The sequence below is a fragment of the Emydura macquarii genome, unplaced genomic scaffold, assembly GCF_026122565.2.
Source record: "Emydura macquarii macquarii isolate MOO-44397 ecotype Brisbane River unplaced genomic scaffold, CSIRO-AGI_Emac_v2 contig_3345, whole genome shotgun sequence".
Classification (NCBI taxonomy): Eukaryota; Metazoa; Chordata; order Testudines; family Chelidae; genus Emydura; species Emydura macquarii.
The window spans coordinates 5,882,721-5,899,625 of NW_027133482.1; the positions used below are offsets into that span (position 1 = coordinate 5,882,721).

At 46.8% G+C, this 16,905-nt stretch overlaps 1 protein-coding gene across 4 annotated transcripts in view; it reads right to left on the minus strand.

Annotated features, from left to right (window-relative positions):
* Positions 1-16,905, minus strand: part of ZNF638 (zinc finger protein 638) — a 93,677-nt gene that overhangs the window by 37,579 nt on the left and 39,193 nt on the right. For all 4 annotated transcript variants that reach the window (XM_067533548.1, XM_067533546.1, XM_067533547.1 and 1 more), the window contains exons 11-16: positions 14,867-14,917; positions 14,055-14,126; positions 6,599-6,814; positions 6,438-6,506; positions 6,289-6,357; positions 5,085-5,137 (exon numbers count right to left, since the gene is read on the minus strand). In XM_067533548.1, the coding sequence (XP_067389649.1) occupies positions 5,085-5,137; positions 6,289-6,357; positions 6,438-6,506; positions 6,599-6,814; positions 14,055-14,126; positions 14,867-14,917 (530 nt within the window). The remainder of the gene's footprint in view (positions 1-5,084; positions 5,138-6,288; positions 6,358-6,437; positions 6,507-6,598; positions 6,815-14,054; positions 14,127-14,866; positions 14,918-16,905) is intronic.

A 16,905-nucleotide genomic window follows, 5' to 3' on the forward strand; every position in this document is an offset into this window, starting at 1 on the left:
GAGGGGTCCCTGAAGAAGGAGGGGGGGCATATTGTAGGGCATAGCCCCGAAGGACTATCCCAAGGACCCAACGGTCCAGCATGATGCTTGCCCATTCTGCGTAGAAAGGCCTTGATCTGTCTAAGAAGGGGCGGGGCGGATCCAGGGAGGCAGTAGGGGTGCCACCCTCGGGCACACCATCAAAATTGCCCTTTTCGATTGCCCGACCCCTTGGGGGGCTCCTGCTGGGAGGCTGAGGACGAGCTAGGGGGCTGATTTCGCCTTCTAAACCCCCTATTTCTGTCCCTGCCCTGTAGGACTGGAAGGGCCTAGGCGGGGGCCTTGGCTGCTGCTGGGTTTGGGACCGTGACTGCCGCCTGGAAGCCTGAGGCGTGTACAGGCCCAGGGAGCGAAGCGTGGCCCTGGAATCTTTAAGACCATGCAGCTTGGCATCAGACCAACCCAAAAACAGGCCCAACCCATCAAAGGGGAGGTCCTGAATGGACTGCTGCATCTCCTGCGTCAGCCCCGAGGACTGCAGCCACGAGCACCACCTCATGGAGATGGTGGAGGCCACTGCCCTACTCGCCGAGTCTGCAGCATCGCTGGACGTTTGTAGTGCTGCCCTAGCCACTGTGATTCCCTTGTCCAGGACAGTAGCGAAGTCTACGGCCTGGTCTTGGGGCAGGACCTCAGCGAACCACCTGAGGGAGTCCCATAAGTTAAAAATGTATCTGCCCAACAGGGCCTGGTGGTTGGCAATCCTAAACTGCAATGCTGCCGTTGAATAAACTTTCCTCCCAAACAAGTCCAGTTTCTTATTGTCTGTTTTTGGGAGTGGACCCCTGATGACCTTGTCTGTCCCGCTGGTTGGCCGCATCAACCACCAGGGTTCCTGGGGCCGGGTGGGTGAACAGGAACTTGAACCCCTCAGCTGGGACACAGCACTTTTTCTCGGCCCCCTTAGATGTAGGGGCGACCAAGGCAGGGGTTTGCCACAGGGCCTTGGCAATTTTAAGGACACAGTCATGGACAGGTAGAGCCACCCTTGCTGGGGTTTCTGCCCCCAGCACACTGAAGAGGGTATCCTCTTCCTCCACTAGCTCTTTGACCTCCAGTCGTAAGTTAGAGGCCACCCTCTTAAGTAGCTCCTGGTGCACCCTGAAATCCCTCCGTGGCACCACATGGTCCCTGGAGGCTGCCTCATCTGGGGAGGAGGAGGACTGCCAAGGTGCAACCTGTGGCTGACCCGTCCCCCCCCCCCCGATGACTGGGTGCACCCGTGGAGGGTTCCCTCCCCTGGGTCCGATTCCTCATCCGAGGAATGGGGTCCTTATGGGCTATGTCCAGTGCGGGAGGTGCAGACTGAACCCCCGATGATGGGATGGACTGGGGCCCCAGTCCCATCTGGACGCCCCATGGGCCCCAGTAAGGCCATTGCTGTGGCCATTGAACCTGTGGCCACCCAGGGGCTGGCTGCGGCACCGGCTAGGGAGTCTCATAGGGGCGTCGGCTGGCCCTGTGAGCATCCCGACTGCTGTCCCACTTTTGGTACCCTGAGCCACTGGAGCGGTGGTGCCAAGCCCGCCTCCGGCCCTTGGTGCCACTCCACACTGGGGACCGTCCTCTCGATGCCTCCGACATGGAGGACGACAAGGACCGCCTCTGCGATCGGTGCCAGCGAGCAGAGGCGCGCTCCGAAGAGCTCGATATTGTCAAACACCGTCTTGGCACCAACGACTTTCAGTGCCGTTTGCCCTTAGGGGAATGGAAGCGGTGCCGCCGGGAGCTACGTAGTGCCAACCCTGACTCTGTTGACCGGGTTCTGTGCTCCCTTGAAGACGACCGGGTTCTGTGCCACATCGATGCGGGCGACCTCCTTGTTACCGGGGATTTGGAAATGGAATTGTCCCGGTGCCGCCTTGTCTGTGCTGCCTCCAGTGTCAGGGACCGACTTTGGTGCCGAGGGGAGGACCGGCTCGACGAGATGGACTCGGAGCAACTGTAAAGGGAGCATCCTCGCTCTACCCTCGATGGCCGTCCGGCGGGAGACCTTTCCACCCCTGCCAGGGGTCTCCGCCGCCCTTTGGGGGACCCAATGCGGATTTGCCCCGGGACACCAGCCCCTTCTCCCTCTGCGGAGGGGGCGGGGGGGCGGAGGTGGCGTAGGCAAGGCCAGCAAGGCTCTTGCCGCGTGAAAAGCCTCCGGTGTCGACAGTGTCAGCAGAGGCACTCCCTCACTCCCAGGAGTCGGGGGAGGCTCCCTGCTCGGAGATGCAGGCACCGGAGTGGACTCCACGGGCCGGGGCTGGTGCATCTCCCCACTTGACCCCGCCCTTACCAGCGGCGTGGGGAGTGTCTGCGCTCCGTGCGCTGCCGCTTCTTCTTTTTCGGTGTCGGGGATGCCTCTCGGCACCTGGTCGATGTTGGTGCCGGGGGTGTGCTCTTCACTGACCTCGCGCTCGGCGCCAAGGTGGATCGGGTGGGTTCGGAGGCTGGGTGGAGCGCTGCCTCCATTAGACTGGCTTTTAACTGAATGTCCCGGTCCTTTTTGGTCCTTGGTTTAAATATCCTGCAAATTTTGCATTTTTCTTTTCTGTGCTCTTCCCCCAAGCATCTAAGGCAGCGATCGTGGGGGTCGCTGAGTGGGAAAGCCTTCCCGCAGGAGGCACACGGCTTAAAGTCAGGTGACCCAGGCATGGCCCGGCCACCCTAAGCCTCTCAGGGCTTCTACTCTATCGAACTAACACTACTTAACAACTACTTAACTAAAGAATAAAAGAACAAGAACAAAGTTCAAACAATGGGAATGGTACTTGCGAAGAGCAAGGCTAGTTCCAGCAACCATCATGGGTAGAAAGAAGGAACTGAGCGGCAGTAGGGTCGGCAGTGCCTCATATAACAAGGAATGTGTGCGGGACTCCAGGGGCCGCCAAAGCCAACCCTACAGAGTCTGCTAAGGGGAATAAGGTTCCAGGAACCATGCACGGTGGCATGCACTCACCTATAATGGAATGGACATGAGCAATCACTCGAAGAAGGTGGTACAGATTTTCACTGATCCTTGCTATTACTCTAAAACCAAAACTGTTAGTCAGCCTTTCTGTATTTAAAGCTCATTATTTATCTGTATCTTAAAAGTTCATATATATTTCCAAATAAAAATGACATTAAACCAGAGTTAAGGTTGACTACATAGCAGAAATTTAAGAATAAAATTACAGTGATGCTGTAATTATCTCAACAGCAAACATTACAAAGCCAGAAAATTCAGAATTAAGATTAAACTAAAAATAAATGCACCCAAGCTGCCTTTCATTCTGTCCTGTATTTATGTCATGTAATAACTATGTGCATAGTAAGATCTGTAGTCCCAGATTAGATTAAATCAATTTCTGAGTACAGACAGAGTTTTACCTGCATTTCCTGGGTTTGTAATGCTTGTTTCTGGAATAAATTACAACATTCCTGTAATGAGTAGGGTTAAGATTTTGTCACAGTTGTTTTTAGTAAAAGTCAGGTAGAGGTCATGGGCAATAAAAAAAAATATTCAAGGAAGCTGTGACCTCTCCCTGACTTTTACTAAAAATAACTATTATGACAAAATGAAGTTGATTGAGGAGAGATGCGGGTGGGGGCGTGTGGAAATGAGAGCAGCAGGGCAGGGTGCCTCCCACCTGCCTACACAGGCAGAAAGCTAGGGGGCTAGGGCTGGGAGCTCTGGGTCTGTGGGTCCCCCACTGCCCTGTGGGGCCTGTGTCTCGGAGCTGCAGGTCCCACAAATCCTCCAGCAGCAGCTCCGAGCTCAAAGGGCCGCCCGCAGCAGCTTAAAGCTTTAGTAGCTCCCCGCCACCCATGGTGGTGGATTGGCGCTCCAGGGGGCCTCCACCTCCCGCAGCACCTGGGAGCTGCAGAGGCCACAGGCAGAAGCAGGGAGCTGCAGGGTTCTCCACGGCTTGATGCAGGTCCCCTTTTCACTCTGCCCCCATGAGCAGGGAACTGCTGGGCTCCCCACTGGCTGACAGCTCTTGCATCAAGCCCCCCAAACGAAGCAGAAAATGTCACTGAGGTTGCAGAATGCATCAGGGCACTGCCTGTTTTATGTCACTATAGAACAGCACAAAGCAGCCACTGTACTAGCCAGTTTCAGGATGCTGAATTTCTCGAAAGATCCATTTAATTAATTTCAACTCAAACTAATTAACAGATTTACTTGTAAATTCTCAGAAAATTCATTCTGTGCTCAAAGAGCAAGTCCTATAATTTTCAAGAGAGACTATACTCTATTCTTCATAGAAACAAGTCGTTAAATTCCAGCTTTAAGAGTAAAACTCAATTCATCCTTAATTATGGATATGAGAGTGGCATTGCCAGAATTTGTCAAACACTGCCTTTATGCTCAGGGCACTGGCCCACCCTAAGGAGTTTACAAACTAGAGAGACAAAGTTTTCTACCTCAGTCAAAGAATGTTGTAAGTCAGGGGGTCTTTATAACGAGGTGATGGCATCACATTAGTAACATGAGTAAACATTTGTGGGCCTCATGTCAGGAGTGAGTTTCAGAGAGAGTAATAAGGATGAGAAGGGAGTCCTGGCATAGGGGAAAGCTATTGAAGAAGGCACAAAACTGAGAATATGATCTATAAAATTCTCAGGCTCTGGTCCACAGACCACCAGCAGGTACATGGAAGCTTTCTGTTGGCCCACAGAATTAAACTTTTTGAGAATCAAGTAAGGCAAGAAAAGAGGTGGAGGAAAAGTGGCCCATAAGAAAGTCTTTCACTTTCAAAGTGGACTGTGGAATAAAAAGCTGGAGACTCATTGCTTTATAACCTATATACATTAACGAGAAAGACCAAGAACATAGCACTGATTGTACGCTACTGTATGTACGTCTGCCTCTCTCCCAGGGACCATCCAATTTTTGGGAAAGAACATGTGGAATCTTAAGAAGTTTCTTTGCTGGCCCTGTATATATTAGGCATATACACAGAAGACTTGAGATAATGGTAAATGTCTGCACAGGTATCTTTCATCACCCCTGAAGTTGTACTTGAAAAACATTCACAGATTCAAGTAATTCTGGTTTGAATGTGAAACCTTACCTTGCTAGCTGGCTCAGTTGGTTCTTCGCTCTTTGTAGTCTCTGCAGTAGTTTCTGAAAAAAAAGGGAGTAGGCGGCGGGGGATGTTTAGGTTAGTATTTGTCTTTAAACACTATACAAGTATTTATATATCCAGGGAATACCTATGTAATTGTTCAAAATATTCTCATGCAAATGCTCACTTGCTTAACTGTGCCAACTTAAGATTTATGGTTTCAATCCTTCTGAATACAAATTTCAAAGTGATAGAAAATACTGGGACATGTCTTTATTTACTGGACATGGAGAAAATTACACTGGTAATGCACACAACAACTGGAATTACAAACCAAATTTATAATAGCAACAGGACTTTGCACTTGAAAAAATGTCTATCTGAGGAGCTCACAGCACGTTGGAGACACTATGGCCCCGTTAGTATGACAAGTACAAGCGTATTTTTTAAACCTAGTTGTGACAATCAGCTGATCTGGTTAGAACCAACATGTCCCAGTGGTGCCCACAGAGCACATCACTCGTTTGTATATCCTCCCCTATGAAGCCGCCTACTTGTGTTTATATCGATGCATTCTGGGAACAGTATGTGCAGTTCTCATGGTGTTTCAGAAGAGGATATAGTGCCCAGAAATATGCAGACAAGAGCAGCAATGTAGCATACAGGGAAGTGGTCCCAACCACAAAGTTGGGAAGACCAACCAAATTGGTTATGCAGGCATAGTAAGAGGGCTCATCTATATTGCAAAAATACCTGTGTCTTCCCGTAAGTAGCTCAGCAACCATGAGCCACTATCAGCAGCTGGCAAGGGCAAAACACTATTTGGTACATAATAATTGAGTACTAACCATGTTTTGTGTGAATAATCCCTGTTTAGAACCAAGCATGTCAGTAACTGGTTAGAACTACAGTTAAAAGGAACAGTGTAACCAGGGCCTATTTAGCCAATTTTACATAGGTAAACCAAGGCACCCAGATTAAATGAATTGGTGGTAGCATTGGGAATACACATAGGAATGCTCACGCCTTTGCCTTAACCACTTGTAAATAAATAACTCATGCTGCATTGAGTGCTACAAATGAAAAGTGCTATATAAAAGATAAGTATTACACACTGAAGATGTCTTTTCTCATTAGTGTCTTTCTCAAGCCCTGCCTGCAAAAAAAAAAAAAAAAAAAAGTGCTTGCATGTTTTTCTCCATGAACCTACTTGAAACATTTTCTTTCTTGGTACTCTCAGCTGTCTTCATATCCACAGTGCTCTTGGCATCAAGATTTTCTACAAAAAATATTCTCATTTAGTTTGAAACATAGACCGGTTTCTGACAGAACTGAAAAACCGTTTAGACTGCAATTTACCTTTGTTGACAATAGCTGCCTCAGACTGATTTGATTCTACCTCTACTGTAGGAGTCAGTATAATTTTCTCTGCAAGAAAAATTTTGAAGGAGCCATCAGATCAATAGTAATTTCACATAACTTAATAAAACATTTTAGATAGTGTATCGTTACAAACTTACCTTGCACAGCTACAGGCCTACTAATTTCTTTGGCCTCATCCTCTCCAGCCTTCTTAGGTTCTGTGGTGTTCCTAGCCTCTCCAGCTTTTTTAGGTTCTGTGGTCGTCATAGTCTCTGCAGCCCGCTTTGGTTCTGCTACTTTCTTGGTTTTCACATCCTTCTTTTTGGATTCTGCAGACTTCTTAGGATCAATACGCTTCTTTTCATTAGGTTTTGCTGTGTTGGGAAAGGGGAAAAAAGCATTCATTATATCAACATATTTAAAGTACTACTTTGCAAACAAAGATATAATTTAATACGGCTCCTGTTAGATGGATGTCTTAGGGATCACCTTCAGCTCAGCTTAAACATATCCGTGATTATCTGACCTCTCCTCCCACAGAACAAAACAAAAAAAAAAAAGGCCACACTATTTTCTCATTCTTTCTGGAACAGGACACAGAACTATTTAATTAAACTGTTGGCAAAGGGACGAAGAGGTAACTCAGTTTATACAGTAACTGCAATTCGTGTAGTAACTGCAACTCTTTAAGATGGGTCTCCATATGGATACTTCACTGCAGGTGCGTATGCACCTCTGGAGCCCTTGATCAGAGATTTTTCTGCTAGCTTTGCCTGTTCAGCCCACACATGCAGTTTTCCCCTGTGCTGGACACCGAGGCTACATTGGGATTTATAGGCAAACTAACCTCCGTTCCCTCTTCATCCAAACATCTTCACGGAGAACAGTATGAAGCAAACGGGAAGGAAGGGCTGGCAGTGGAACACCCATAGGGACACACATTTTGAAGAACTGCAGTTACTGCATATGGTGAGTGACCTCTTCTTCAGGTAGTGTCCTTATGGGTGTTCCAGTTGAGGTCACTTTCCAAGCAGTTTCCGCAGAGGGAGGAGGAATATTCGGAATGGAGTCCAAAACTAAAGACAGTACTGCAGTACTCAGAGCTGCATCAGATCTAGCGGCATGAATTAAAGCGTAGCTCTTCAAAAACGTATGCACTGAAGCCCAGATAGCAACCCTACAGATCTCAAACACCAGTTTGTTCTTAAGCAATGCTGTGGATGTTGCGCGTGACCTGGTAGACTGTGCTATCACCCTTTAAGGAGGATGAATACCTGAAGCCTCATAACAACAAGTGACAATACAATCAGATATCCATCTAGATAGTCTTTGAGCAAGATCATGGATCACTTGGATCTATCTGCTAAGGAGATAAACAGCCTGGGTGACATTCAAAATAGCTTGGTCCTAGCCAAGTAGAAGGCCAGTTCCCGTCAAACATCCAGAGTATGAAAACAGGCTTCTTGAGGAGCCTTTTGTGGCTTCAAAAAAAACATTCGTAGATGAACAGATTGGTTAAGGTGGAACTCCATGGAAAACATAGGTAAAATTTAGGATGTGGACATAAAGAAATCTTATCTGTAAAGAATACCATAAAGAGGGGATCTGCCACGAAAGAATGAATCTCCCCAACTCTACAGGCCAACATGATGGCTACTAAAAAGGCAGTCTTGATAGGTGAATGGAGTAGAGAACAGGTTGCCATAGGTTCAAACGAATGCTCCGTAAGTTAACTGAGTACCAGGTTGAGATCCTGGGTTGGGGTGGAGTCTCTAGAACGGGGGTAAAAATTCCCTAGTCCCTTAATAAATCCAGATGATACAAAATGAACAAGTATGGAAAACCCCTCTATAGGTGGATGAAAGGCTGATATTTGGCCAAATGGACCTAAATTGACAACCCTTATTTCTTCAGATTTAGGCAGGAAGCAGCAACGACAGCACCAAGGAAGAATTCCTTCCGTTTCTGCAGGTAAATAGTATGAGCTGACTTCTTCCTATCATTCAGTAATATCTGCTACACTGCCTCATAGCAGAAGTATTCTAACCTCATGAACCACTGAGGAATCATGACTAGAGGTGTAGAACTCCTAGGCTGGGGTTGAAGCACATGACCTGCATCCTGCAAGAGCAGATAAGGAGTGGTCAGGAGCTTGAGCAGTGGATGGACACATAGGAGAAGCAGATAATGGTAGCAACCTTGACTCAGCCATGTTGGTACTATAAAGACAACACTGGCTCTGTCCTGGTTGATTTTGATCACCACCCTCAGCTAGGTGAGAGGAAATTCCATACAGCAGACCCTTCTTCCAGGAGAGAAGAAAGGCATCCTGCAAAGAGTGGCGGCCCAGATCCCTCTTCCTGAGCAGAAAAGAGGGCACTTCTTGTTTCAGGTGGCAAAGATCCATCTCTGGCAGACTCAATCTTTGGAATATGTTGTGGAGGACTTAGAGACTAGCTCCAATTCACAGTCTGGTGACAAGAGTCTGCTGAGAACATCGGTAGTAATGTTCTGAATGCCTGGGAGGTAGACCACCAAAATTTGGATCTGATGAGCTATGCACCAGTTACATAGCTTCATGGCTTTGGTGCAGAGAGAGGGAGCTCTTGCTCCTCCCTGCTTGTTAATGTAGAACATCTAGGATAGATTGTCTGTCATGAGCCTGATTAATTTACCCCGATGAGGGGTAGGAAAGGGAGTTCCTGACAACCCTGAGCTGCAACAGATTGATGTGAAGACTGGTTTCCTGAGTTACCCATCTGCCCTGAGCCAAGAGTCCTGAGATGAGCTCCCCATCCTAACAGCAATGTGTTTGTTGTTAAAGTTAGTGATGGATCTGGGTGACAGAAGGGAATGCCTTCACAACCACTGAGTTGATCTCTCCATCAATCCAAAGAGTTTCTCACTTGCAGAAGAACCGTCATCTGTCCATCTCCAAGGTGTGTCTGACTAGAGGAACAGGATGTTCTGAGCCACTCTTGAAAGCAGCAGAGGCATAGCCCTGCATGATCAAGCTGCCATATGTCCTGGAAGCTGAAGACAGTTCCTTATAGTTGTCTGTACCAAATCTGTCTAAGGGGAAGTAGGTCCTGGCTGTTGACTAGTCAAAAGAAGGCCCTTTAAACTGTATCTGCTTTATGCGGGTTAACATAGATTTCCTTACATTTAGCTGAAGACCCAACTACTAGAACAAAACAAAGGCCACCTGGGTGGAAGATAACATTGCTTTGTAAGAACAGCCCTTGAGTAGCCAATCATTGAGGAACAAGAAGAACAGGATCGTCTCCAGTTGGAGGTAAGCAATGACTGCCACCAGGACCTTGAAAAATACTCTCATGACCAAAGAGACACTAAAGTGCAGCACTCAGTAATGGAAATGACCCTAACCAACAGTGTACTGTACATATTTCCTGTAGAAAGGGTGTACCTTTATATGAAAACACACATCTTACAGGTCGAAAGCTGAAAACCACTCCTCCTCCAGTGAAGGTATTGTAACTGCCAGAGTCACCATCCTGAGCTTTTGAGACTTTATGAACTTGTTAAGAAGTCTTAGATCTAAGATCCATCTCCACCCTCTGTCCTTCCTTGGTACAAGAAAACACTTCAAGTAAAACCCCTTGCACCCATGAGGGGGAGGGACTAACTTTACTGCTCTTAACAGGAAGAGAGGTTTCACCACCTGTGTCAATACAAGTTTGTGAGAGGGGTCCCTGAAGGAGGATAGGGAAGTGGGATGGGAGTGGCGTAAAATGGATGGTAGAGCACGTTATGACCTCTTCGACTCACTTGCCTGTAGTAATCTACCTCCAGTGATGTTGGAAATGGGAAAGGCAGTCTCCAAAGGGAGCATGCTGGGCAAATGGGTGCAGCTGTAAAACCAGAGATCTGGAAGAATTTGAGCCCTTGACCAACATGTCAAAATTACTGCTTAGAAAATGATCAGGTGGTTGTAGAGGGCGAGTGAAATTCCCTGAAATTTCCTGGGAGGCTCAGTGGATCTATGGAATCCACAGAACTAAGCAGGATGAGATCTCTGGACAGTTTGTGACTATTAAACTGTCTTATTTGTACGGAACATAAAGTGGCCCTTCAGTGTATGCAAGGACTCATCTGTGGTCTCCAAGAAAAGCCTATGACTATGGAAGGGGAGGTCCTCAATGGTGTTCTATATTTCTTTTGGAAACACTGAAAGCTGGAGCCGGAGCCAGGATAACTACCACCATGGAGATGGACCTGGTGGCAGTGTCTGCAGCATCCAAGGATGTTTGGAGAGCAGTTCTGGACAGTAACTGTCCCTCTGAAATGATGGACTGGAACTGCTCCCTACGTTCCTAAGGCAGGTGTTCAACAAAGGCAATCTATTATAGTTTGTGAAACTGTATCTGGCCATTACCTCCTGATAGTTTGCGATCCTGAACTGCCAGGTTGCTGAAAAACATGACTTTTGTCAAAATAGATCCAGTTTCTTTTGGTCCTTCTCAAGTGAAGTAGACCTGGAGAAGTGCTGTCTGCGCTGTTCACTTACCACATCCACTATTAGACAGTTAAGTGGAGGATGGGAGAACAAGAAATCAGAGTCTTTAGGGGAAATATAATACTTTTTAACTGCCCTTTTACATGTTACTGGAATAGTAGCAGATGTTTGCCACACACTCTTAGCTGAATCCAGGAGCACCTTGCTGACGAGTAATGCCACCCTGGAGGATGATGTTGACCTGTATGTAGTATATCCAACAGCAACCCCAGACTTCTTCAAGTGGAATTTGAAGAGTGTCAGCTACCATCTATAGGAGGTCTTGAAATTGCCAAAAATCAGCAGCCAGGGAAAGTGTTGGAGGAATAATAGCTTCATCTGGAGAACAAGGATGAAATGAGTGTTTGAAGGGTGGCCTCTTTATCCGTCCTGGCCTCTTGTTTCTCAAAATTTCTCCCTCTGTGGAGGGATTGGTTGGGGAGGAGAGGAATGAACAACCCTAATCTCCCTCTGAGATGGTATCGGGGCCCTGGAGAACTGCTGCCAGTAAGCAGCCCAGGGATCGTAGTACAGCCAGTGGGGGAGGAACCATATGGGAACTGGGTGGCATGCAGGGTTGGTTCCACATCCCTTGATGACAGTTGCAATCTTCCTTGAGACTGTCAAAGAACAGGGTCCTGACATGATATGTTGGAGACTGAAATAGAAGAGACCAACTCAAAATCCCCTTCATCCTCCTCAACATCATCTAATGGAGGGGCCCCCACAGAAAAAGGTGGAGAACCCTGCAGTACCAGGTGACAGTAGCAACCTGGAAAAAACGAGGTTCATGGTATCAAAAGACACTAGGTACCTACGAGGAGCAGGATTCTGGCTCATCCATTATGGACAAGTCCCTTGTGTATCTAAACTTTTGCACCATCAAGTAGGGAATCGTAACTGACGTGGTAGCTGAGGACATGGTAGCCAAGGACACGGTAGCCAAAATGGTACTGTTGATGGCCAGTGTACCAACGTGGGTGCTGATGGAATCTGATGCTGTTGCTTGCTTGGTACTGAGGATGCCGAATGGGTAGGTGCAAACGGCAGGACTAAGCCTGACGATACTGTTTCAGAGTGCTTATGCTTGCCCTTCATATCCCTGGTAAGTGGTACTGAAGCCCTGTTAGAACCCTGTCTCTCCATCACGCTCCGGGATTTTCTGGCTTTGTCAGTACTGGAGGAGTCCTTCGACCTAATAGTATCAAGCCAAGAAGTCGAGGCTTCAGAGATCATATATCTTGCAGGGGACCCTGGCTTTTTTGGAGTAGGCTCTTTCAGATGAGAGTCTGTACTCCTCTTTTTGGAAGCCTTCTCAGAAGCCTCCAACGACCCCCACTTCAAGAAGGAAAGGGTGCTGCATCTGTCCAGAAACAGATGTACGGAGGGGGGTGTCTCCTGACCTGATCCAAACACTGGTCAAAGTGAGCACTCCAACATTTACAGTCTGAGCTTAATCTCCATTCTTCCTTGGCCTAGACTTGGTGGCTAGGCAGAAATTGCACTTCTGGGATACAAGGGATTCCTCCAAGCAACGGAACATTAAGTGTGGTCATCACACAGGAAGCATTTGAAGCCTGGCAAGCCAGGCATTCCCTACCAGGAAGACAAGTTTTCCCAAGGAGAAACAGAGGAGAAAAATATTATCCTCTCACTAATAATACTTACCAGCTAACTAACTATAACATCTAATCTTACCAAACAACAATCAGATGAATACAACACAGCCGAGGCATGCTGTGGCTTGACAAAACCCTTGCTGGGATTATTTAGCTGAGGTTAGTCCTGCTTTGAGCAGGGGGTTGGACTAGATACCTCCTCAGGTCCTTTCCAACTCTATGATTCTATGCTCATGGTAGGCAAACTAGAGCTCTATCTCAGCAAAGGCAATGGAGAAGGAACTGGCAGCAGTTCGTCTGCGCATTCCTATATAGCCTCAGTGTGCAACGTGAGGAGGCATAGGGTGCATGTGCGGGCCAAATGGGCCCTGCCAATGGAAAAATCTCTCATCAAGGGCTGAAGAGGCATATGAGCACCTGAAGTGGAGTGCCCATAGGGGACACTACTCAAAGAACAGGCCTCTCTCTCTGTTTTTACAGTACCAAGCACATAGATGGCATTCAGTTGTTGTTAACCACCACAATTTTCTGATGCTTAAGTCAATTTGAAAAACATGCTCTTCCTTTAATTATATGCACTTTATTCAGAAATATGCCAATTCCTGGCAATGACGGATGCTATTTTTAGCTCAGTTCAGCATCAGAACCTAGAATTTTAGGTATCTATTCTCCTCAAATAAGTACAGCTGGTGATGAGAAAGATAATCTGGGTATGTTTACACTGCCGCAGCAGTGTCGGCACTTTCGGATCAATGCTGCGGGACTGATTGAGCGGGCAGTGGAGACCTGCTTAATTGATCCCGGAAGTGCTCTCCAGTCAACGCCATAAATCCACCCTCATGAAAAGCATACAGATGCATCGACCACAGGGCATCTCCTGTTGGCGCAGCCCAGTGGAGATGCCGTGGTAAGTCAAAGATAGTAAGTCGACAGGAGATATGCATTCTACGGTACGTAACTTACATACCTCCTATAGACCTAGCGCGGCAGTATAGACCAGGCCACTCTTTAGAATGGCATTTCCCAAACTGGAGGAGGGAAGGGGAGGGAAGAGGCAGAGTGACAGCAGAATGCCCTAGATTAATCTGGGGAAATGGGGTAGAAAAGCCCTATGGGAATAACTGGTTCTACTCTAGCTTCCCAGTGAAAATATGCTGGTGTAGGTATAAGGATGGCCCGCTTCTTGAAAACCAACTTCCCTCCCTGCTCCTGTAGCCAAGGGTTATATGCCTTCCTGGATCTGCAAACAGCACCAAAGCACTGGTGACATCATAAAACAACTTCCACCAACACCAGGCTGGGGCATGATGCAAGGGAACGTAAGGGAGTCAGAAAGCTTGCCTATCAGCCATCTATTACAATGAAGGTTTCAGGGGGGGTAATGGGACTCTGACTCAGAACTTAAAGCACTTCTGTGTTTTCTTTCTAACAATTTCTATATGTTTTCACTGAAAGAGTGAAAACTCTCATCTGCCTTACCTGAAGTGGCTGAAGTTTTCTTAGTTTTAATATCTACTTGCACCGCTGGTTTCTTTGTTACTTCATGTTTACCTAAGTAAAATAATTATAACGTAAGAACTCAATATATGCAGGGGTGCTGAAACTATGTGTACTGGGGGTGCACCAGCACCCCCTGGCTTGAAATAGTAACCACCACCAAATACATCGTTTCCACTTTCAGCACCCCATTATAGAAATAGTTCTAGCACCTCTGAATATAAGTGGATATTATTAAAACATTTGTATAGTACTTTCAATCCTAAAGGGATCCCAAACACATTACAAACAAAGTGGTATACAATTCATAGGAATCACTTCATCCATGACTGAAAAGCAGCCAACTTTGGGGTAAAAAAAGGCAGCTATTGAATAGTGCACAACACCACTACAACAGAGACAAGAAGGGGACAAGAATACCAACAGAAACCTCAGAAGGAGTTAAATAAGTAAAATGCAATTACTAGAATTGAAATTAGGCTAGGACATTGAGGTTAACACCTTGTTCTTACAAAAAGTGTATTTTTTAATGACCACAGGTAATCAGAACCTCAGTTTTACACCTTATCTGAAAAAACCGCCACTAGAGCACTGGATTCAATAATGACAAAGCGAGTGCCACCAACTGAATCAAAAGCAACATGTATTAAATCACCTGACTGATTTCCTGTCCAAATACTGACTTGTCCTGATCCTGTTTACAGTAACTTGTGAAAGCTGATGGAATAACAGTACATGGTGGTATGGCTGTTTAGTTACTTTCAAATGTACATTAAAAAAAATCGAAAACCTACCATCAGGTTTAACTGCTTTTGTTGTGGTTTGTCCGGCTTTTGTTAATTTTGCTGAAGTAACAAGAAAAATGTGTCGTTACAAATCCTAAATCAGAAGACTATTTTGCTTTAAAACCATAATAAAAGCCTGGTGGCAAAAAATTATAAAGCTCATGTTTTAGCAGTAGTCTTTCAATAGGGTGTTGGAACACTGACTGATCAAAGCTAGTGCACTGGGATCTAGAAGGGAGTATAAGACACTTGCTGTAATGCCTCCTGACAGTTGAATAACTGAGCAGCACTGGTTTGGATCTTGGGGGCAGTTAGCAATGGATCAGCCCCATAAGTAGTATTTAAGCTAATAGAAAAAAACCCATTGATTTTATATGACCATAAATACCATACTCACCTTTCACAGATGAAAGCACATAAAGGGAGGTTACTTACTGTAATGGATGGTACTTCAAGATGCATGGTCCCTATCTGGATTCCAGAGGTGGGTGCGCATGCATGCCATGTGCCAGAATTGTTTGGAGTAGTATCCGTTGACCCACGTGTACACCTCATGTCACTCAGGTGGTATGTCCAAGGTCTTATATGGCTGCGCGGGTCAATGCCCCTCAGTTTCCTTTACTAACAGGTATCAAGCCCGCAGCAGAGGGAACTCGGGATGGGACTGGAATCCAAATAGGGACCACACATCTCAAAGAACCATCAGTTACAGTAAGTAACCTCTTTTTCTTCTTTGCGTGCTGGTCCCTATGTGGATTTCAGAGGTGGATAGCATAGCAAGCAGTAACCAATAGGTGGGTGCTAGGGGCCAGCAGATGTAAAAGTTTGTAAGACTGTGTGGCCTATTGGTGCATGTCAATGATGAGTTGGCTATGGCGTAACATGCAGTGAATATGTGAATAGAGGCCCACGTTGCAGCCCTGCAAATGTCTTGCTATGGGACACTGGCAAGGAAGGCAGAACTATCAGCATGTGCACGTGTGGAGCGAGCTTTGATGCTTGGTGGTAGTGGGACCTGGCAAAGGTAGTAACACTCTGATACATTGGGAGATCCATTTAGAAATGCATCGGGAAGAGAGTGTGCAGCTTCGGCAGTGCTCCGCTACTGCAACGAAGAGTCTCGGCAAGGTCCTGAGGGGGCAGGTACGATGGAGGTAGAAGGCTAGCACGCGACAGACATCGAGCGAGCACAGAGTGCGCTCTCAGTTGGAGGAGTGTGGCTTCAGATAAAAGACAGGGAGATGGATGACCTGGTTGACAAGGAACAGTGTGGCCATCTTAGGAAGAAATGTGGGGTGAAGTCGTAGTGAGGAGACTGTCTTTGTGGAATACTGTGAAAGGATGACCATCATAGCAGCCAGTCTGCTGACTCTTCAGGCCGAGGTGACGCCCACCAGGAAGATTACCTTCATGGATAGTTAGGTAAGTGGCCAGAGGTTCGAAAGGTGATTTTTATGAGAGCAAAGGACTAGGTTGAGGTCCAGACCAGGGTGGATTTGCTGACAGAAGGAATGTGTTCAGTAGGCCACGTAAGAAGCAAGTAGAGGTTGAGTGGCTAAATATGGAAATCCCGTTTATTGGTGGAAGGAAGACGCTAATAGCTGCCAGCTGTACTCTTATAAAAGAATGGGCAAGGCCTGAGGTGAAGGTGGAGTAGGTAATCCAGGACAGTCGGTACGGATATGTTTGATAAAGTGAGGTGGTTATTAGAGACCCAGCTTGTGAACTGTGTCCATTTAGCTTGGCAGCAGGCTCTAATTTCAGGGTGTCAGCTACGTGTAAGGATATTCCATACCGGTATGGAGCACGCATTAACTATTTGCAAGCCCCATCCAAATACCAGGCTGTGAGGTGGAGTGGTTGCGGGTCGGGGTGTTGGATCTGGTCCTGCTGGTGGGTGAATAGGTTCAGTAAACGGGGAAGAGGAATTGGAGGGTGGGTTGACAGGTGGAAGAGGTTTGTGAACCAATACTGGCAGGGCCAGGATGGGGCTATGACTATGAGTGTTGCTCAGTCTCTTTTCACTTTGCGGAGAACCTGAGGAATAA